General features: G+C 38.2%; 1 protein-coding gene across 1 annotated transcript; it reads left to right on the top strand.

The window, feature by feature from the left end:
• Positions 1-685: 685 nt before the first annotated feature.
• Positions 686-14,083, top strand: LOC126402598 (rho-related GTP-binding protein RhoA-C). The gene is made up of 5 exons (XM_050064736.1): positions 686-902; positions 4,449-4,604; positions 6,819-6,939; positions 7,032-7,162; positions 10,916-14,083. Exons 2-5 carry the CDS (start codon positions 4,449-4,451, stop codon positions 11,087-11,089), a joined length of 582 nt encoding a protein of 193 aa, XP_049920693.1. The 5' UTR covers positions 686-902; the 3' UTR covers positions 11,090-14,083.
• The last annotated feature ends 9,673 nt before the right edge of the window (positions 14,084-23,756 follow it).

Here is a 23,756-nt window from a genome sequence, read left to right on the forward strand (position 1 = left end):
ATTACTTTATTGCAAACAATTCGGCGAATGAATATTAAAACACAACCTTTGAGGGAATCCCTATACGTCCTTCATGGGAACAATATGCATGACGATTTCCCTTATTAGTCTCTGAACAGCAACGTTATGGTTGAACAACAAGTTTTACTGTAGCCATAAAATTTGCGATCATAACATTTTATTTCTATTTTTATGAATAAAAAGTTCCTCACAGCAATGGCAGGCAGCTTTTCAAAATGCGCAAAACATCAGGTGTAAGTGGAAATAAAAGATACATGGGAAAGTTTTATAGGATATTTTTAAGTTTTATAGGCAATCTTATCTTCCTGTCTTTTATTTTGAAGTTACTTCCGCCTCTGATGTCACCGCCGTTCTACTTTTTGTCCAAAACAATAAATGAAAAAAATAATCTGCAAAAAAACAAAATCGGGCTGTTATTTGAATTTGGTTTTGTCATTTTTCGTTTTTTGATTCTGACAACAAAAACGGAAAAACGGCTCCTTTTTCTCGTTTTTTCGTTTTAAACCAAAAAGGAAAAAAAGGGAAAACCATGGTATCTCCGTTTTTTCGTTTTTGGTTTAAAACGAAAAAACAAACTGCCTGAAGGTACCCTGACCATAAGCATATGACTCGATTGTATTTTCTACCAGTGACCCCAATACTTCATCGTAAAGAACAGAGTGGTAACCTATCTATCTGTTCCTTGTTTTTATGAAAAGTCATGCCACAGTGGCACTTTTCTTCATGTCTTTAAAGAGAAACGAGCAAATAAGGAAGAGGATGTAATGCAACTTCAGCAACGTCTTTTTAGTGGGCGGGTTTAATCTTCGTGGCACTGTCGGGGGCAGGACTGTGAGGTCCGACGGGAAAACTAAAGAAAGGCGAAGACCTCTAACAAAACGGTAAAATTACGTTTAATGATATACACAGAATATGTATCTACTGCGCTGTTTTGTATGTCAGGGTAGGTACTGGAATCAAGAAATAGGTTGCGGCCTTAAGATTTGATGTGTCTAGCGTGACGAGAGGCCAGCTGTCGCGAAAAAACTAAGCAAAGTTAGCAAGCTAATAGTTAGCTTCCACAGATGAAATTGAAACTGCTGCTAGCCAAATAAGAAAATTAACGGAAACTAAGGTAACACCACGATTACAAGTTATCAGTAGAGTGAAGCAGTTCACCAGAGATTGAGCTGACAACTAGCCATTTACATCATTGGTAAATAGCAGTTAGGAAGTTAAGTTCTAGTGCAACGTAAACTTGCTACATTCCACAGACACGATAAGTGGCTAAGAAGCCTAAATGCCCTTTAAAGATCATCATAACTAAAACCTCTGCCAGCGTTGTGTACCCTCATATTTACCCATTAAATTCTATAAAGCGGTTAAAGTTCATATAGGTGGCTGTAGAAAGACGGGCTGTACAGATGTCACCTGAATGCGAATTAGTAAGGTTAGGAGATCCAGCCACTAAAAGTCCGATTTGGGTTGACTGAGTTTATTTCGACACAATGGTGAAGCTTCAGTAAATATGGAAGAATATATTCTGATAAAACATTTACCAGTTTCGGATTAAAAATGGCAACAACAACCTAGTTTCATTTGGCAGTTCATTTGATGGATTTTTTTTATCAATGTTAAAGGGACAGTTCGCCCCCAAATCAAAAATGCACATTTCTCCTCTTACCCGTAGTGCTCTTCATCAGTCTAGACAGTTTTGGTGTGGGTTGCCGAGTGTTGGAGGTATTAAGAGTTGTGTGCCTTCTCTCCAATATGATGGAACTAGACGGTACTTGGCTTGTGGTGCTCAAAGCATCAAAAAGTACATTTGAAAAACCCAACAGCTATGTCTCGTCCCCAAAATCATGACCCGATTACTCAAGATAATTCACAAACCTTGTTATGAGCAGTTTCATGTAGGAACTGTGTTATTCCTAGCGAACTATATTTGCCAGTTGCATGGACTCACAAAGGGAAGTGTGCATTCACTACCTAGCACCACTGAGCTAGCAAATGTTACAGATCAGCCAGACAGGATGCCATCAGTGTTTACTTCTCTTGCTGTCACAAGCTGAAGCCTCTCGTCCTGGACTACATGCATGGTTCCTTCGGTGCAGCGATATGGTCAGTGGGTGTAGTGCGATAGGAAAAAAAAGTTCCTACATGAAACTGTAAAATACAATATTTGTGCATTATACTGGAAAAAAGACATTGTTGTTGAGTTAAAAAAAAAAACATCCCACACTTTGAGCACCATAATCTGAGTGCCATCTAGTTCTATTATACTGGAGAGAAGGCAGACATCGCTACAGCTCATATCTCCAACACTCTGCAACTCACACCAAAACAATCTAGGTTGATAAATAGCACTACAGGTAAGAGGAAAAATATGTTATTTTGGTTTTGGGGTGAACTGTCCCTTTAACATCAAGTCAATGATATTGCAATTTTTAACCAAGATATGTTGATTTAGATGATTTTTGATGAAAGGGATAACAATGACTCTGTTTACTATTGTGTTACGATTTATCATCATGTGATTAGTTCAATGAATTGACTATTGCTAACAACCTTAACTTATCAGAATAATGCCCCGCCCCCTATGTTTGCCTTTAAGCCTAAATAGAAGTTGGTTGGTTAGTATTTTGGTGGTTATTGACATTGAGCAAGTGATGTGCCTAGTTAGTTTGGCTTTTTGTTGCTACAGGAGAGGTATAACTCTGGGGAAGATATTGATGTAATGTCATGAAATATGAGAGATATTGACAATTTAGGATGAATGCTCTTGACTTTGGTGATCACTTTTCATGTACTGCCACAAGTAGGTCACATTCGTCACCCATCTAAATTGCAACACACATCAGCTGCATCACAGAATGTAATTGGACTCCATACTATTGACCCCTGTGACACACTCCAAACACATCATATAACCTACAGTTCATTCAACAGAGGAAACAGTGGAAGTACAGTATTTACGATTTGCTGATCTGATGAGTAAATGTGATAAAAACGCTGTTTTAAGTGGACAGATGTTGACACTGGAAAACTGGACAGTGGCATTCCCTAAAGTGTTGATGCACATTAATCAGCAATGACACACAGTGATGTCAGTGCGGGCTTGCATAGAAAACAATGGCTGCAGGTGTTTTTAATAGGCATTCTTTAGCTTTTGATGTGTGCTGATGTCAGAGTACCACTATGAACTGTACTCGGCTTCATCTTTCCTCTGAGATTGAGGTTGTGTTCTGACTGACAGCGGTGCTACATGAAAAAGTGAAGCCCCCTCACTCATTTCATTGAAGCCACTGCATTGGCACAGCAGGGACCTCACAGAGGTCGCAGTCTCCATCACTGAGCAAAGTATTGGTTTGCCAGTCCAATAGATGCAAGCAAACATTCCTGGTAGATCAGTTTTGTAACGTGAACAATTTAATTATACGAATCTTGCAATTGCCACAGCTGGAGGAGGATAAAATAGCTGTTGCCATGATATCTATCCAGAGTTATGAAATATTTCCTCACAGTATTATAAAAGGTTGTGCTGTGTTCAGGTGTCTGCAAACTTATGGATCCGTAATTCAGATTGGCCTTGTACATTGTGTTGATGCAGGCTGTTTTTGGTCTGATATGATGAAACATTGCAGCTGTGTAAGTTTTTAGGATGGGTGATAAATAAGCACATTTACAGAAGGGTTGCAATGGTATAAGATTTCATGGTACAGTAACCATCTCAGAAGATATGACGGTATCATGGTATTACAGACTAATTATTATGAGACAAAATGACCCTTAAAGGAATAAAAACAGAAGGGTTTTTTTTTTGGTTGAACTAATGTGTTATTACTATAATAGAAACTGGAAACCATTTTTTAAAATGGAAGTATGTGTAAAAACTAAAATAAAGTTGAACTTGACTGCTGCAACCCTTCTTGAAATCTTGTTTTTTTTTAAATGGAAGTATGTGTAAAACGTCCATCTTTGGAAAATAATTACAATTAAGTTGAGATGATAATATGATATGATAATTGTCATTTTCATGTCATGGTATACTTTAAAACCGGTATACCGCTGCAACCCTAGTCCACAGTTTGAAGGAGGAATTTCTCTGAGAGATCTATTAAGCTCAGCTGAAAACATAGCAAACATGTTATGTTCACATTGGTTGTACAAAGAACATGCTTCACTCACTGCAAACAAATGTAAAAAATACTTTCCCACAGAAATACACCGTAGAACTTTTGTTGAGCCTTTTTAGATTTCATGGCTTAATAGTTTGTGTTTTCTCGTCCATACTGAATTTCTGGGGCTCTCCACAAACAAAATAGCTGACACTGGTTAAAATTAAGTCATCACTGTGTCCTTTAAATCTCCGACCTGCCTGAACTTGCCTGTAAACATCCCATATCTTGATGCTGGTAAATGGCTCTGTTCTGTTGTTATTCTTTTAGATGGCTGCAATCAGAAAGAAACTGGTGATAGTTGGTGATGGAGCCTGTGGAAAGACCTGTCTGCTCATAGTGTTCAGCAAAGACCAGTTCCCTGAGGTTTATGTGCCCACAGTGTTCGAAAACTATGTGGCAGATATTGAGGTCGATGGTAAACAGGTAAGCTGTTCATTATACTCACAAATGTTGTGTTTTTCTTTCATGTCTTTTACAGTAGTCTATTGAAACACTGTGAAGTCTGAGGCTCTGAACCTCAGGGATTGTTTTAAAGGTCCAGTTGTAGGATTTAGGGGGGTATATTGGCAGAAATTGAGCGTAATAAGTGTGTTTTCTTTAGTGTATAATAACCTGAAAATATGAGTCATTGTGTTTTCGTTACCTTAAAATGAGCCGTTTATATCTACATAGAGAGTGGGTCCTTGTTTATAGAGATCTCAATGTTGCACTGCCTTGTTTCTACAGTAGCCCAGAACGGACAAACTAAACACTGGCTCTAGACAGTCATGTTTTTGAGTTGAGTTTATTAACATTCGTGCTCACAATTAACAACTGAATAATTGCAGAATTTACATTAAAAAGTAAAACTATATCTATATATAATTTTACATATAAAAAAAGGAAAAAATATATAAACACAAATAAAAACTATACATATCTACAGACATCCACCCATATGATTATACTCCTACACACCATACATCATACACTTACATACAATCATGCATATATTTAAGATAAGATAAGATACGGTAAGATACACCTTTATTGGTGTATTATTAGCACCTTAAAATGTCACAGAAACAACAATATACAACACCACAACATACAACAGAAGAACCTCAAAAACATAAGCAATCTATCTTTTGTGTTGGCCACCGTAGTTAGCAGCCCCCCTGTAACAAGACTATGGGGACGTAACTAACTTTTTTACACCAATTACGACAAAATGTCACACAAATATCTGATAGGATATGATGAAGTAATGACATCTTATATCCAAAAGGTCAAAGGTCAGCTTCACTGTGACATCATGATGTTCTGCATAAAAAACACTTTTCTGGCCATAACTCAACGTCATATCTCAGGAACAGAAGGGGAAATATTTGGTCAGATACTGAATTGGTGACACACATCTTGGGTGTCCACCTTGAAACTGTGCTGATTGTATAGATCTTCTGGGCTGTCAGGGGGAAGATGTGTGTGAAGCATCCATGTTTTCACAGACATGGATGTAAACTGTAAGACCTGTTTATGACCTATACTGCAGCCAGCTTGATCCAGATGTTTGGCTTCATTTTTGGGGAGCTGTCATATACTGTCAATGCAACCAGCTGATGACAGGACTTGGGAAGTCACTGAGCCGGGCAGCTGTTTGCCAAAAAATAGATGCAGCCCCTAACATGCGCTTGAATAACAATAATGATAATGATAATAATAATAATAATAACTTTAATTTATATAGCGCCTTTCAAGAAACCCAAGGTCACTTTACAATACATAGTAATGAAACAATAACACCAACAGAACAGTACAATACAACACAAGCAGCACAGAAAAGCAACAAAAATATAACAAACAACAGAAGAAAGCAGAGAAACTGTGTGATGGTACACTGGGGATGAGATGGATTATTGAATTAAAAAGCCATGGTGGACAGATGGGTTTTGAGGGTGGATTTGAAAATGTCCAGTGAAGGGGCGTTGCAGATTACAGGGGGGAGAGAGTTCCAAATGGTCAGTTTTATATTTCATATAGATACAGTCAGGCTTGCTATTTTCCCTCATTTCCAGTCTTTATGGTAAGCTAGGTGTACAACGGTGAGAGCTTGTGTACTCTCACCGATTTAATTTGTGCTTAAATTTTGGACAATTTGTATTTTTTCCCTACAATCACAGATCATTTTGAATCATTCACAAACTTGAATTTGTCATACAGAGTCCAGGACATTTAATTTTTACAAAGGTATACTGATGTACTGAATACGGGCGGCAGTAGCTCAGTCCATAGGGACTTGGGTTGGGAACCGGAAGATCGCCTGTTCAAGTCCCCGTCCGGACCAAATACGGAGTGTAGACTGGTAGCTGGAGAGGTCACCGCCTTGAGCAAGGCACCTCGGCAAGGCACCAAACCCCCCAACCGCTCAGGGCGCCTGACCAAGGCAGCCCCCTCACTCTGACATCTCTCCACTTTGTGCATGTGTAGGTCCTGTTTGTGCATGTGTACTACTACTGCTACCGGACCTATGTGTTAATGACAAAAGAGTGAAAAAATTGAATTTCCCCTCAGGGGGGTAAAATATGAAATAAATAAAAAATAACGTATGTAGTAAAGTCCTTGGTTGTAATGTAGTCCTGTTATCCTGTCCTGTTATAGGTGGAACTGGCTCTTTGGGACACAGCAGGTCAGGAGGACTATGACCGACTGAGGCCTCTCTCCTATCCAGACACAGATGTCATCCTCATGTGTTTCTCCATTGACAGCCCTGACAGTTTGGGTGAGATTTCCTCTTTGTCATTGTTGTTTTTCCACAAACATTCTGTTTGCATCTGCTCCATGTTCAACATGTTCACCTTGTGCCTGATGCAGAGAATATTCCAGAGAAGTGGACTCCTGAGGTCAAGCACTTCTGTCCCAATGTGCCCATTATTCTTGTGGGAAACAAGAAAGACCTGAGAAATGATGAACACACGCGTCGAGAGTTAGCTAAGATGAAACAGGTCAGTGAGACCCTTACTCTATGGAGCACATTACAGTGTGGAGTTATATATACACAGAGTATCATACTAATCCTACCACAGCAGGACGAACTACTAGCAGGACTGATGTGTCAAAGTAAAAAAACAACAACATATACATAGAAATGATATCATTGTTTTTAACCTTTCATTTACTTGAGTTTGAATCCTAGCTTGTGGCTATTTTCCCATAATATTCATCAGCATTTTGTAGCACTGTAACTGATGATTATTTGACAAATGCTATTAGCACCCAGGTGTCCACAGCCAATAATGCTATTTGCACCTGGGTTGGAATAGCCAATGTGGCTATTTACACCTGTATTTATGTAGCATGATGGCAGAGACAAACACCCAGTTGTCCATAGCCAACAATGATATTTATACCAGGGTGTAAGAAGATTTACATCCAGGTGTAGTGTTGTCACAATACTGGAATTTTGAACCTAAAGTGGCATGCAAAAGTTTAGGCTACCCTGCTCAAAATTTCTTTTACTATGAATAGTTAAGTGAGTAGAAGATAAACTGATCTCCAAAAGGCATGAAGTGAACATGCTTTTTAATAGGCATGCACTGATATGGATTGTTTCAACTGATACTGATAACCAATGATTACCTGCTTCTCATGGCCGATAACCGATACAATAACCGATAATATACATTTTGTATTGTAAAAAGAAGTATATTACCTGTAGTCTATGTACACCTGAGGGTAAGAAAGGCTAAGATGTAGTGAAAAAAAATATGGATGATTTGATATTCCATATCTCATGCCAAACCTGACATCACTGTTGCTAACACAACAAAAACAAAGAACAGTTCTGACTCTTCATACCTGCCAACATTAGGCTGCGAAGAGGAGGGAGATTTTCTGGGGTATTGTCAAATGGCCAACCCTCAATGCCTCCGCCCTCATATGACCCCACACTACAGATGAACATAGCATATATATATATACTGGATATAATATGTATATTACATTTACAGTTAAAGGTAAGATAGAGGGAAATCATGAAGCCCAGTGTTACTGTGTATTTCTCTGGTGAATCACTAAACTGTATAAACTACACTGCAGAGTGAAGTCTCTACTGACAAACAGTGACAGCTGACTCATATGAATGGGCTGAACGTGCATCGGCAGGTCCATGTTACATCTGGTGTATGAAATGTTTAAATCGCATTTTTGTAAACACACTCAGGTGCTGTCTGACCATCCTACAATAGATTAGCCTATAACTACTGAGTAGAACAGCGATGCGCTATTGATTCACCTCACACATTAAAGCGCAACTCAGACAGACAAGTGGCTGCATCTCACACATATGCAGCCAGAGAGGTAACAATACAAATAATCACTAACTTTAGCATCATATGGATAGCGGTTATGGGCCTGAAAAATGCAAAGTGCGTCCAAATTCACACCTGTTCTTCTCTATTGATTTTCTCTGCAACCATTCATCATAGCGAGAAGCCACTCATATCACGTGAAACAGCGTGACCACAGCTTTCTGATAAGACCAAGCACTTGTCGGTAGTCAATATTTTCACAAGGAAAAAATTATAAAGTTACACTAAAATTATGTATAACAAAGCTTTCATACACCTTTGCACACACATTACTCTTGGATGGATTACTCGCGAATGCAGGGTCGTACAGAAATTCCACGCATATCACATGAAAGCGCAGGACTGGAGCAGTCATTCTTTTCAGTTACACAGAATCATTTTCTGAAACATGCTTCTCAGCACGGTTTCAACAGTATGAGATTTTCAAGTACGATAGCTAGCTAGAACGAAAATATCACGGTTTCACGGTATCATAGTATTAAAGAATTAATATTTCAGAATGACCCCTAAAGGAATTAAAAATGAAGGGTTATTTTGGTTCAACAAACATGTTACCACTATAATTGAAACCTGAAACCATTGTGTTAATGGAATTATGTGTAAAAAGTCTCCCCTCAGAAAATAACATATAATAAAGGGGAGAGTTAACATCCAGTTACATGTTTTTTCCAATATTGTAGATAAGCAAATGAACACGGTATACTAACCGTCAACTTTTATATCACGGTCAGGGCTTGACGCTAACTTTTTTCCCAAGGAGCACATGTGCTCCTAAGTTGAAAAAGTAAGGAGCGCACAAAGAACTTTAGGGGCACAATGTAAATTGATCAAATAATGTGTTTTCCGTAATAAACGTGATGCAAATAGACATTTACAAGCAAAATTATTTAATGAATTTGTATACAAAATGTACAGAAAGGTAAAATCATCAAGTTTTGAAAAAGTATTGCACTTTAATTTTGTCTTTAATGTTATTATCTTATATATATTATCTTTGTAATATGATTATCTTATATAATGTTATTACTATCCTAAAACATTCTTCAGGTCCTCTGAAACTCTGCAGGACAGAGCGCGATTTTTGCAGCGCCCACCGCAGTGTAGGGCGCAGAGCAAGCGGAGAGCAAGGCGCGTAAGACAGGATTTGGGGGAGTACAGGCTCGTTCAGGAGCTACAGCTCCATGGTGACTGCTTCCGGGTCTACTTCAGGCTCTTCTCTGCTATTGGACGCGCTGAGGTGTTGTCACAGCGGGTTGCGGTGAAATTAAAAAATTTTCAATTCGAGCGCAGGCTGGCGGCGCACAGACGCCGCGGCATGTGCCCTCTCGCGCGCCGCTCAGTTTGACGGCAGAGCGGTGCTTTCTAGATTGTACAGCACTTTGGCAAACATCGGTTGTTTTAAATGTGCTATATAAATAAATTTGACCTTGACCTTGACCTTGCGCCGCGATAGCACATACACAATGAATGGATTTGTCGGCGGAGGTCTGCGCTTTGTGCGCTCTGTGTGAAAAGGGCTTTATTTCCACCCTGCCCAGCAGCGGTACCGTGGTGAATGGTCCCTAAAGCGGCCTTCACATGATGATAACGCGCTTCGCTCACCGCCAGGTGCGGTGCAATGGCGCGGTCAAAGTTCAAATAATTTCAACTCTGAGCGCAGCGCTCGGGCGGAAAATCCGAGCGGTGCGCGATGCCAGGGGTAGCGGTGCTGCTTTGTCAGACGTTGCCGCCCTCTCCATAGACAAACGATGGGACAGCCAGCGCAAAGCAGTTTTACAGCTGATCATGTGTAGAGGCCTTAACCGTGTCACGCGGGGAAGAGGGAAGAGGGAAGGCGGCTGGAGTTCCTCCAACATTTGCGGTTAGATTATCATATTTTTTATTGACAAAAATATAGGCTGCTTCGGCTGTTTTTTAATGTGCACATGTGCCCTTAAATATTTTTTACAGTTCGCACACACCTATTTTTAGTCGCAAATGCGAGTGAAACACTCGCACTGTCGAGCCCTGACGGTATACCTTGAAACTGGTATATCACTGCAACCGTATTGCTCAAGTATCTAAAAGTAATCCCAATGCTGTTAAATTGTGTTTATTAAGCTACTAAAAATGACACTTAGGGCCTGTTTGACATTGCTGAGTTTCTGAGCTAAAGATACCTGTAGAAACAGGTTCAAAGAATATTATATGCATGTACTAACTGCTCAGAAGAGGCAAAATTATTATCAACATAGAACAGAAGTCATACAATAAAGGGATTCCACATTTTGACCATTGAAAGACTGAACATACAGTGTCTTATAAGTGCTGTTAAATGTTTTCAAATGTTTTGTCTATATTTTAAAATGATGTTTTCTATTAGTTGATGATTTTGGTGTATCCACACAGGAACCAGTGAAGTCAGACGAGGCGAGGGACATGGCTAACCGGATCAATGCCTTTGGTTACTTGGAGTGCTCAGCCAAGACGAAGGATGGTGTGAGGGAGGTGTTTGAGATGGCCACCAGGGCGGCACTGCAGGCCAGGAGGCGAGGCAAGAAGAGCGGCTGCCTTCTGCTATAGAGTGTCAGCTCACACAGTATTGGGAGGGGGAAACAAACCAGGCCAAATAATCATCCCTCCTCTGTGCCTGCTTTGTCACCAAGGTGGGCACAATGAAATGGGGCGTTATAGGGATGAGAGAGAACCAAGCTAAAGGGGAAAAAAGGAAGGTCAAATGCATTGGAAAAAGGGACTATATACATTTAAGTACAAGGTTATAGCTTTTAGCTTTCAAATAAAAATACTGTAATCTTGTGTTTAGGATTCATAAAAATATTATGAGAATGTGAAGAGATGCGTACTTTTCAAAGTGTGGGAGGGTATGTAGAGTTTCCAGTTCACTGAATGGAGTATGATTGTCTCCTCTGTTCTAAACCATAGCTCTATGGTTTATAGTTGAGAGCAGCTCCAGAAGAGATCAGGTGTGTCAGTGCACCCCCAGATGCGTGCCTGCCTAACTAACTGTTGGACGACTTCCATGGCCTGCAGTGTGACTCTGCTTGTCTTTCTTTCTCCTTTATTTCCCTGTAGAAACATAGACCAGCCTAACTTTATATGGTCTAGTGTTTCTGTTTTATGAACCTGTAGTATTTGATACAAATTCCATCCATTTAAAAACCTGAGTTTGAATGATGGCATTCGAGCATAAATACACAATGGTAATGAGACCAACTTATTTGAGTGTTTTATGATGAATGCAATGATTTAAAAAATTAAGTTGAGCTTATCTTAGCTTTCAAATCAGAAAACCTTATGACTGAACTGATGTGGATGTCACTGTATACAGTTGGGTATTTAAGGGTTAACAAAATTGTATTGTCCTCTATACCAGTGGTTCCCAACTGGTACAGCCACAGGATCCAGATTTCTCCTTATTCATTTGTCCAAGGTCCACACACTTAAATACATTCAGTGTCATACTGTTACTTGCGTTTGGCCATGTCATCCAGCTAGTTTGCTGTGTTGAAGAAAAAAGGTCAGTGCTGGAAATTAACTGTACTTAGAAAATGTGTTTTTTTCACAAAGCTGACATGTTCGTGAGTCACTTGTGGTCCGTTCAGAATGGGCCTGCGACCCACCACTTGGGAACCACTGCTGTAGACCTCAACTGCAAATTTTCAAATAGTAACCAGCCTCAACTACAGAGAGAAGCAGATGTTTATGTAAAACAGGGTTATATTAGAGACAAGCCTTATTTATGGTTTCCTGTTTAAGTATTTTTCATCAGAAGCCTCTGTGTTTTCTGATCTGCTCCTGTTTTAATTTGCTGTTGATGCAAAGTCAACATTTCCTCCATGTTTCTCTGTTGTCTCAATTAATTCAGGATACTTTACATTTCTACAGCACTATTTCAGTCACTACAGTCATGTCAGAGTTTCTCTTTTTAACAGAAATTCTCTCTACACTTACCGTAAAAATTCAATTAATAGCCCGGGCTATCATTTGCTTAAATTACTGAACTCAACAGGCCTATATTTGTGACAGGCGTCTCATTGGGACAGGCCTTTAATTCCTTTTATACGAAACTGTTGCTAAGCAATGATGGGAAATATAATCAAATCGTTAATTTAAACCAGTGTGAATATTACTTGTATAAAAATCATAAAAAATATAAATATAATATAAAAAATTGTATAAAGAATAACATGTTAATTATAAAGCATTCATTTGATCTAACTCTGAAGAGACAGTGCATTAGAGAGAAAGAGTTTTGACGATTGTTTCTCAGCACCCGGTAACTGACACAATACCACTTTTTCTTGTGAAAACAATCATTCATTTTTATGAAAAACACTTATGATTATTTTGCTCGGTGAAGCCGAACCAACTAAAGGAATATGAATAACTTGCCAGGTAATCGAGGAACGGACACATATTCTGACTTCATGGCAGCTTCAGAGGCAGGTAGTCACCTTTTTTTTTTAGTCTCTGTTTAACATGCGGTAAATCTAAAGGAATTGGGGTCTTCTTTGGTGCTCATGGTTATATCTGTATGTGCGATTGAAGCAGCCAACTAACATTACCCCAAGTGGGTAGCCAACAACCTGTCTTATACATCCAAGAACTTCTGTAAAAATGAACTGCTTGGCAACCAGACCAAGCATCTAATTGAGACAGGCCTTTATTTTTAAACGTGTAGCCACACCAGGCTCGTAGAAGGGACTGGGTGTTTAATTGTAGTTTCATGGTATTTACTATTTTCACTTAAATTTTGCTGTGATTTTTTTTTTCTGCTTTTAAGTTACCATCAATGAAACGCAACACTTTATGTACAGATTTACATTAAAATACTTCCAGCAGGTCATAGGATTTCCTCTTGTTACCAGCAGACTTTTAATTGACATTTACAGAAGTGCAGCATTTCACTGACAGTACTTTCCCAGCAATTAAAAAAAAATGCAACATGGAAGTGATTAGTGAATGAAAACAGTATTTCTGTTGGAGAAGTGAAATATTTTAGTGAGTATGACATGACTTTGGTACTGATGGGATGAGTGCTGTGGAAATTAACATTATACAGAATTTTAGAATGTGACACTTGATAGTATGATAATTCCACCCTCTGTGTTTTTAACCCAGCCATTATTTGTTGTTCAGCTGTTATTGGGCACACCCATTATTTAAATCCCAGCTTTTATTTGGAAGTGTCTGGTGTACCTGTATGTCAGGTTGATACTATTGGAAGTGTGTTTTGTTTCTACTATGCCAGCTCACTTATGTCTACAACTATTCTTTTTTTCGCTTCGTATTCTGTTGTATGTTATTTTAACTGTGATATTCTACTGGCTTATGTTGTATTATTTGCACACAGCTTAAAACAAAAGGTCAGTGTGGTATACACACTGACCTTTTGAAATGTCAAATTATGAAATGCAAAATGAAAGCAACTCCTAAACAATTGGTGATTTGTAAGAGGAATTTTGTTTTTGTACACAATGGTTTCCTCACACTTCTTTGTTTTTTTTGTTTTTTATGTATTCTAAAGGAAATAAACAGTAACTGAGAATGAACACATTCTGTCGCTGGTGTCACTGCTTGCATGCTTTGTGTCTTAACACGATTTCTGTTACTGTTATAAATCATGCTGTAGTCTACCACTCACAGGTGGGTCAGTCTTTATAAAGTCACACTGTGTAACTAAACCAATGACAATTTCATCAAAATTCAACCCCGACAGAGGCTGAAATATGGAGTCAAGCACTACTGACTGCTGAAGGTGTCCTATAGCAACCAACAACAGTAATATGGAGCATTTCAGAGACCTCAAGTTCCAGAGCTAAAAATTCAAATTACTACCTCAGTGATGTAGAGAAGCACATTGACATCAAACTTATTTTTGATGAAGACTACAATACCCCCACCCCTTTTGGGCTGGTCAGGTCTTTATACATTATAACCATGAATGCTAATATCCTGGTTCAGAGCAGATTTTCTCAGCAAAGTTTCACATAAAACACTTACTACAGCATTAGCTGGGTGTGCCCAAATATGAATCATGCCCACTTAAGCAATCAGACTGCATATTTTTAAATGATATACGAGTATAGACTTCTGGATACATGTGGCTTTCATACTACTATTATTAAAGATACACAAGCTGTTAATGACAAACCAGGTGCAAGAATTAAGATAAATGGTGCAGTGTCCAACCCTTTGTGTTAGCACAAGGAACAAAGACAGAACTATTCTATTAGACCTCTTGTGTTTGCAATTTTTACTCAAAACAAAAATATTAAAAGGGATGGATATGAAGGGAGGAGAACATACTGAAAATATATTTGTACAATTAGCTCTTTAAGAGGATGCACCTTCCTAGTATTTGTTTGTGGTGCTAAACCAAAGGTTATATAATTCCAGTGTTGAATAAAAAGTAGCACACACACACACATCTTTAGGACATCAACATATTAGTACACTAGCCCAATCACTGAACATCTCCTTTTACAGTTATTCTTACGAATAAAACAATATGGTTCTCTCTCCAATTACAAACTAAATGTTCCAAAAACTAACAATAATTTCTCCATTAACTTCTGCCCTCTTACATCAAATTATTGAGGAGGAGATAAGGAGATGGGAAACCACACCTCTTACCTTTCAGTCCTTTCTATTAGATCTCCCTGACCAACAATGTCATCAGTGGGACTTAGAATTAGATGAGAGTCTTATTGTAAAGCAAAAGAGGGACTGTACTCCCTTATCCACAAGATTGTAACATCGCAGCTCAAACAGAGCATAATTTAGGTATTTTTCAGCCCACACCCTATTTTCCTGTGTAAGTTGGTCAAAGAGACTGATGTGAACAACAATTTTTGAAGATGGTCTAACACTGAGGGAGTGGGTAGCCAGATGGGCCCGATGGGCTGTAATGGAAGCACATGGGGAAACTGAACACTGTCACTGTATGTCCATTCAAAGTGGTTATTTTTTTACCACAGAGCAACTCAGATTGTTATTACACTGCTCAAAAAAATAAAGGGAACACTTAAATCACACATCCCAGATCTTGATAAAAGAAATATTACAGATGAAAATCTTTATTGATTACATAGTGTAATTCATTGAGAACAAAATAATGTAAGAACAATCCATGGAAACCAAAATCATTAACTCATTTAGAACTGGATTCAGAATCATACCCAAAACCAAAGTGGAAACGTCAGATCACAGGCTGATCCAACTTCTTTGAATTTCCTTAGGACAACTCATAATGTGGCTCAGTAGTGTGTATGGCCTCCACGTGCCTGTATACATTCCCTATAACGTCTGGGCATGCTCCTGATGAGACGACGGATGGTCTCCTGGGGGATCTCCTCCCAGACCTGGATCAGGGCATCAGTCAGCTCCTGGACAGTCTGTGGTGCGATGTGGCGGCAGTGGATGCCACGATACATGATGTTCCAAAGGTGCTCGATTAGATTCAGGTCTGGGGAAAGAGCGGGCCAGTCAATAGCATCAATGCCTTCGTCATCAGGAACTGCTAACACACTCCAGCCACATGATGCTAGGCATTGTCATGCATCAGAAGGAACCCAGGGCCCACTGCACCAGCATATGGTCTGACAATGGGTCTGAGGATCTCATCCCGGTACCTAACAGCAGTCAGGGTACCTCTGGCTAGCACTTGGAGGTCTGTGCGGCCCTCCAAGGATATGCCTCTCCAGACCATCACTGACCCACTACCAAACCGGTCATGCTGGAGGATGTTGCAGGCAGCAGAAGGTTCTCCATTGTGTCTCCAGACTCTGTCACGTCTGACACGTGTGCTCAGTGTGAATCTGCTCTCATCTGCGAAGAGAACAGGGTGCCAGTGGCGAATCTGCCAATTTTGGTGTACTCTTGCAAATGTCAGTCGGGCTGTACGGTGCCGGGGTGTGAGCACAGGCCCCACTTGTGGACGTCGGGCCCTCATGCAGTTTGTTTCTGACAGTTGGGCAGAAACATGCACGTGAGTGGCCTGCTGGAGGTCATTTTGGAGGGCTCTGGCAGTGCTCCTCCTGTTCCTCCTTGCACAAAGAAGCAGATAGTGGTCCTGCTGCTGGGTTGTTGCCCTCCTTCGGCCCCCTCCACCTCCCCTGGTGTACTGGCCTGTTTCCTGATATCTCTTCCATGCTCTTGACACTGTGTTGGGAGACACAGCAAACCTTCTGGCCACTGCACATATGGATGTGCCATCCTGGAGTAGCTGCACTACCTGAGCAACTTCTGTGGACTGCAGATACTGCCTCGTGATACCACTAGTGGTGAGGGCATTGGAAAAATGCAAAACTAGCCAAGAATCAACCAGAAAGGATGCAGAGAGGGAAATGGTCTGTGGCTACCACAGCTGAACCAGCTGCTGCAGGCCATGAAGCTGGGAGACGATGGTGCACCTGTGGGTGCTTTGACCTTATGCCTACAGCTGCTGCCTGCTCCCTTAATACTGGCCCAATTTCAAAAACTGTAGTTCACATCAGTCTCTTTTTTTGTATATTTTATTTTAACTTTTAAAAATATACAAAGCACACAATCACAAATTGACAATACACAAACACCAACTTTACATTACAAAAGCGTCAAAAATAAATGAACAGACAATAGAATAAATTGACACCAACCATACAAATAAAAATGTAACTAATAAAATTAAATATTACACTACAAAAATGGGTGGGAGGTGGGGGGGGGTTGAGAGATATGGTGGTCTTGTCCATAACTGCATGGTCTCTTATAATACAAGTGTGGTGAAAATAGACAGAACATGCAGACAGTCATCCAGTTATGTGGGATTGGATATTTTCCATATAATTAATAAAAGGTTGGCATATTTTATAGAAAGGGTGTATCTTATTCTTTTTTTTTTTATATAATTATTTTATTTTCATTTCTCAAACAACAAAAATTTCACGGTTGATACACGATACACGATTATAATAAAAACATCCGAAACGAGAAAACAAACAAACGAAAGAACAAACAAAAACCCAGACACAAACCAAACCAAACAAAACAATTACACAAAAAAAATAAATAAAAAACACAACACAAATTTATAACAGACCCACAGCGAAAACAAACAAGCTCAACCTCCTAATTTCATGTCCTTCATCATTACATTAATCTCTATCATCCAGCGAATTAAATTTACTCATGTTAAACAGTTTAATAGATGTCCCTTGTTTTAAGCCATGCTATTTATTTATCCTACTGAATAAATTAAATATAATATCAGCACAGATCAATCATACCCAAACCGTGGAAGGAACCAGGATACTATATTAGTTAAACACATTTGTTAAACATACAACTTTATGAACTCAACACTTGTAATACTTTTCCCCATATGTTTTCAAATTGAATCACTTTATTTTTTTCAGTGGCTATAAGCTTTTCCATGTTCAAATAAAAAGACAGTTCATTTTTCCAGTGACTAAGAGAGGGAGGATATGTAAATTTCCAATGTTGTAGAATAAGTTTCTTTAATATCAAAGATGAGAAAAGAATGATCCATTTTTGTGGAAAATGCATATTATTATTTGAAACATCTTGCAAAATACAAAGCGATGGATGGAAATGAAGCTTCGTACCAAGAGCCTCAGATAGCCAATTCTCTATTTCCAACCAAATCTTCTGAACTTTATAACATTCCCAGAACGCATGAACCAGAGAGTCTGGGGTTCCACACTTTAAGCAGTTATTTGAAACCTTTCCATCATACTTATGCATTTTATCCCTGGTACAATATATTCTATACATTATTTTATACTGAATCAAACGTAAATTTTCATTGACTGTAATATCTCTTGTTATATTCCAACATTGTTCCCACTTGGAATTTATATCCTCCCTTCCTAAATCCTGGTTCCATAAACAAGTTCTAGATTTCAACAAATTATCAACCAAATATGACTTCTGCAAAATTTTATAGACTTTGCCTGTCAATCTGTGACATGTTTCAGAATTGAATATAAGTTTTTCTAGTTCACTATATTGTCCTGAAAATTCTAAATCAAAACTTTGGAATAAGCTCCTCAGCTGCATGTTCCTGAAAAATTCCCCATTAGATTGATCATATCTGCTTTTAAAGTCAGTCCAGGAAATAAATTTATTACCGTTCATTAAATTTTCAACTGTTTCTATACCTCTTTCCCGCCATGTGGACCAATTTAACACCTTATTCTGGAGAGTTATCCAAGGGTTATTCCACAATAAAGTTTGCTTCGGCAGTGTTATAGATTCCCTTAAAAGACTCTTCATCTTTCTCCATGATGCTGCTAAATTTCTAACCATAAAATTGGCAGAGGTATTTTTTTCAGTTTTGGAAAACAAATAGGAAAACAGGTTTTGAGGACAGACCTGAGCATTTTCAACCTGGATCCATTGTTCATCATCTGTATGTTTAACAATATGGTGTAGGTATAATGCTTGATTTGCAAGGTAATACAGTTCTAAATCTGGAAGATTAAATCCTCCCATACTTTTTGATATATGTAAAACTTTTCTTTTTATTCTTGGAGTTTTCTTTTCCCAGATGAATTCTGAAATAATGGAATATACTTTTTTGAAGAAAATTTTTGGTGGGGCTACAGGAACTGTAGAAAAAAGAAAAAGAAATTTTGGAAGCCACATCATTTTAAATAAATGTATTCTTCCAGTGATATTTAACGGAAGATTTGACCATTTATTCATTTCGGATTGCATGCTGTTAAGTAGTGGAATATAATTATCGTTGTATATCTGTTTCTTACTAATATTAATATTACATCCCAAATACTTAATTTTAGAAGTCCATTTAAATGCCTGTCGTAGCGTATTTACTGTATTTTTGGATTTTCCTACTGCCATTACTTCTGTTTTTCCTAAATTAATCTTATAGCCTGACACCATTGAATATTCATTAAATATTGTAAGCAAAGGTTGAATAGATTCATCGAAATTATTTAAGTACATCAAAAGATCATCAGCAAATAAATTCAGTTTGTATTGTTCTTCTCCTATAGTGATACCAGTGATTTGCTGATCTTGTCTAATTCTCTCTGCCAGAGGTTCCATTGCTAAAGCAAAGAGAAGTGGGGACAGAGGACAACCTTGTCTTGTACCCCTCTCCAAAGTAAATTCCTCTGAAAGAACACTGTTGGTAAAAATTCTAGCTTTAGGGAATTTATACACAAGTCTCACAAAATTGAGGAATTCCCCTGGGAAATTAAATTTTTCCAAGACTTTAAAAAGAAAAGGCCACTCGAGGCGGTCAAACGCTTTTTCAGCGTCAACCGCCATAACAGTCAAATTTAAATTGTGTTTTTTAACATGCTGAATGATACCAAAACAAGTTCTTGTATTTGTCTGCAGACGCCTGTTTTTAATAAAACCTGTTTGGTTTTTATGTATCAAGTCTGGTAGGATCTTTGAAAGTCTATTGCTCATGAGTTTAGTTAATATCTTATTATCACAGTTGATTAAACTAATAGGTCTGTAATCAGCGGGTGATTCCCCAGATTTTCCTGGTTTCAGTATAACTGAGATAATTGCCTGATACATAGATTTGGGCAATACCTGGTTTTCTGACATATGTCTGGTCATTTGAATGAATATTGGAGCCAGTTTACTCCAAAATGTCGAATAAAATTCAATTGGAAAACCATCCATGCCTGGTGCTTTTTTTAGTGAAAATGTTTTAATTGTTTGTAATATTTCAGCTCCGGTAATCTCTGAACTTAAAATTCCCCTTTTATCCTCTGAGAGTTGTTTTAAATGGATTCTATCTAAGAAGGAACTTGGATCACTTAAATTGCCTTGTTCGGATTTGTACAACATTTCATAAAACGATTTAAAAGTACTATTGATAAGTTTATAATTTCTAATGAGGGCATCTGACTCATTGTCCCTGAGAATTATTGTTGGTCTAGACTGTATTCTCTTTACAAGTGATGCTAAATGTTTACCAGATTTATTTGCCATTAAATAAAATGCTTTATTTGAATTAAATCTATAGTTGTTGGCTCTTTTTGAAAGTAAAAGTTCATACTCTTGTTTTGCTTTGGCCAATTTGTCCCCCAGTTCTAAAGACTTTTTATGACATGATTCCAATGTCTTAATTTCTCTTTCTTTATCTTTAATTTGGGAATCTAAATCATTTTTCTTCTTTGACGAAAATGAAATTATCATTCCTCTCATGTAGGCTTTAAAAGTATCCCAAATTATATCAGGGGATGGTGTATCCTGTTGTCCATTATTTACATTTGTGTTAATAAAGCTATCAATTTTTTCATTAACATATTTCACAAACTCTGCATCAAATAAATGTGCTCTATTCATTCTCCATATGCGATTACTCTTTTTATTTTCCGTCGGCACAATTAGACAGGATACAGGGGAATGGTCTGAGATAACAATTTCATAAATCTTTGAACTCAATACATTTTCTAAAGCCGCTTTTGAGATAAAGATATAATCAATCCTTGAATAACTGTTTTTACACTTGGAATAGTATGTGTAATCCTTTGTTGTTGGAAATAATATTCTCCATGTATCTTCCAATCTATTTGTCAATAAAAAGTCTTTCAATTTTTTTGGAGGGTCTCTGACGCCCCCCTTTTTATGACTCTGTCGGTCAAGCTTATCAAAAGTATTATTGAAGTCGCCTCCCACAATTATACTCCCTGTCTCATAGGTATCTAGGATATTTTGAATTTTATCCAGAAAAATTAAATTTGCTCCTGGAGGTATATATAATGAAATTAATGTGAACCTCTCACCATATAAATTACAAACCAACACCAGAAATCGGCCTTCTTGGTCTTTATGGGCTGCTGTTAGGGAAAAAGGTATCCTTTTGTGAATCAGAATGCCCACCCCCCTGCTGTTGCTGCAGTAGGTGGCATCATAAGCCTCCCCTACCCAGTCTCTCTTTAGATACTCGAATTCCCCCTTTTTAAAATGAAGTTCTTGAAGAAACGCTACATCTGTGGAAAGACCCTTTAAATGAGCCAAAACCTTGTGTTTTTTTACCCCATTATGTAAACCATGCACATTCCAAGTAATGCATTGGATTTTATTCATTGATTCAGGCGATGGCCCGGATATAACTTCTCTTAGATTCGCTGTCATACTAAATGATTACTCTCCAACTCAGTAACGTCATGATAAAGTTCATAAACAGAAATACGTTTTACCCTACCTATGAATATAGTTGAGCTAACATCATACAATAGACAAACATAAAACAGAACAAAAAATACTACTTTAAGGCGCATTGCCTTTAAAGGGTTTAGAAGCTCCTAAGGTGTATCTTATTCTTTAGTGAGTAAGTTATTATCTCTAGAGGTATGCAACTGTTCACTTCTGAGAGCCACAATCCAACAGGTAATGGGAGATCTGACTTCAACCTACAGTTTGGCAGTAGCCAATGGAATTTCTGTAAGCTTAATGGAATGGCTATGTCTGATATTAGAATCTAAGAGGTTGCCCAAAAGGCATACTTCCGGATCCATTGGGAAAGTGACTCCATGGATTGTGGATAGGGCATCATAGATCCCCTGCCAAAAGCCTTGTAGTTTACTACACTGCCAGGTGGAATGAAGGAGAGTGCCCTCAGCTAGGCCACACCTAAAGCAAAGGGGTGAGAATTGGGGTTGAAGCCATGAAGCTTGGAAGGGGTCAGAGAAATGTGATGAAGAAAACTGAACTGAAATAATCTATATCTTGAGTTTAGTGTACAAGTAACCTCGTTGATACATAGGTCTCTCCACAGTGCAGGATCAATCTCTATATCTAAATCCCTCTCCCACCTAAGTCTAGATCTTTCCAGTTCATAAATTGAGATAAAAGGTAACAGGATTTCATAAATCTTGGAGATGGTTGTAACCATTGGTTGACCATCATGAAAAAGAAGTTCAGTGGGTGACATGTTGGATAGTATTTTAAGACATAAATATTCCATCCATATAACAATGTTTTAAGGAAGTGGTACCCTTTTTAGGCCAAGAATTAAAGATTTCGTTCTGGTACAAGATAGGCATAAGCCTATTTTCCCACAAGGGAAAGGGAGAAAACTTGACCCAAACATCTTGTGTATTTTAAAAGTTTGGACTGAGTGAATAATGTAAGGATTACGGGTAGTATTTCTGATTGACTTTCCATCCCATTTATATAAAATATCGAACAGATTGAGCTTGTTCATTTCCAGCCTTTCAATATTCAGCCACAAGAGTGAGGGATCCCCTCAAACTGCTGAGCCAAAAAGTTTTAACCCTCCTTTTGCATAATGTAGGGTAAGTTTATTTATTAAAGTGGGCCTTGGGGATTTACTTCGCCAAATAAAGTGTCTGGTCAGCTTGTCCAGTGAAGAAAAAAATGCAGAGGGAACATGAATTGGAAGGGATTGAAACATGAACATTTAGGCAAGACATTCATCTTGATAATTTTTTTTTTTTTGTTTTTTTTTTTTAAATTTTATAAAAAAATTTTTTTTTTTTTTTTGATAACATTAATTCCACCTGGTAAAGTAAAAGGGAGGTTCATCCACTGAGTCATGTCATTCTCTACTTTTTGTTTCCAATTTCAAAACCACATATTTAAGAGTCTACTCTGATAGCTTCAGCCAGTGAGTCCATGGCGAGTACAAAGAGAGCAGGACTGGGCAACCCTGCCCGTTGCCCCAGAAGATAGGGAAATAGTCTTAAGTAATCCCATTGACTGCAATCCTAGTTTTAGGGGCCCTATACAATGATTTTATTAAATCTACAAATTGATCATCGAAGCCAAATTTTTCAAAAACTTGTAAGAAATAAGGCCATTCTAGCCAGTCGAAAGCCTTTTTGGCATCAAGGGAGAGTGCAACACTGGGTAGGTTGTTTTTCTGGGCAAAGTGGATTATATTAAAAAGCGTCTAAAGTTATCAGAAGTATGTCTATTAATTATAAAACCAGTTTGGTCAGAATTGACAACACAGGGAATAAGTGTCTCCAATCTCTTGGAAATCATTTTGGTTACTATCTTATAATCAGTATCTAAAAGGGAAATTGGCCTATGGGAGGCGCGCTTTACTGGATCTTTTCCTGTTTTGTGAGTAACTGATATAATGGCCACAGAGAATGATTTGGGTAATCATTTTTCCTACCTAGCTAGTTCAAGGACTTCCATTGACAATGGTGTCAGGAGGTCTTTAAATACCTTATAAACCTCAGTGGGAAAACCATCTTCCCCAGGA

This window comes from Epinephelus moara, chromosome 16 (assembly GCF_006386435.1).
Source record: "Epinephelus moara isolate mb chromosome 16, YSFRI_EMoa_1.0, whole genome shotgun sequence".
Taxonomy (NCBI): domain Eukaryota; kingdom Metazoa; phylum Chordata; class Actinopteri; order Perciformes; family Serranidae; genus Epinephelus; species Epinephelus moara.

Excerpts from the sequence above, each read along its gene's own strand:
- LOC126402598 (XM_050064736.1), top strand. The coding sequence starts at position 4,449 with ATGGCTGCAATCAGAAAGAAACTGGTGATAGTTGGTGATGGAGCCTGT. Across the intron at positions 6,940-7,031 it reads TGACAGCCCTGACAGTTTGG|AGAATATTCCAGAGAAGTGG; the intron begins GTGAGATTTCCT and ends TGCCTGATGCAG. Across the intron at positions 7,163-10,915 it reads AGTTAGCTAAGATGAAACAG|GAACCAGTGAAGTCAGACGA; the intron begins GTCAGTGAGACC and ends GTATCCACACAG.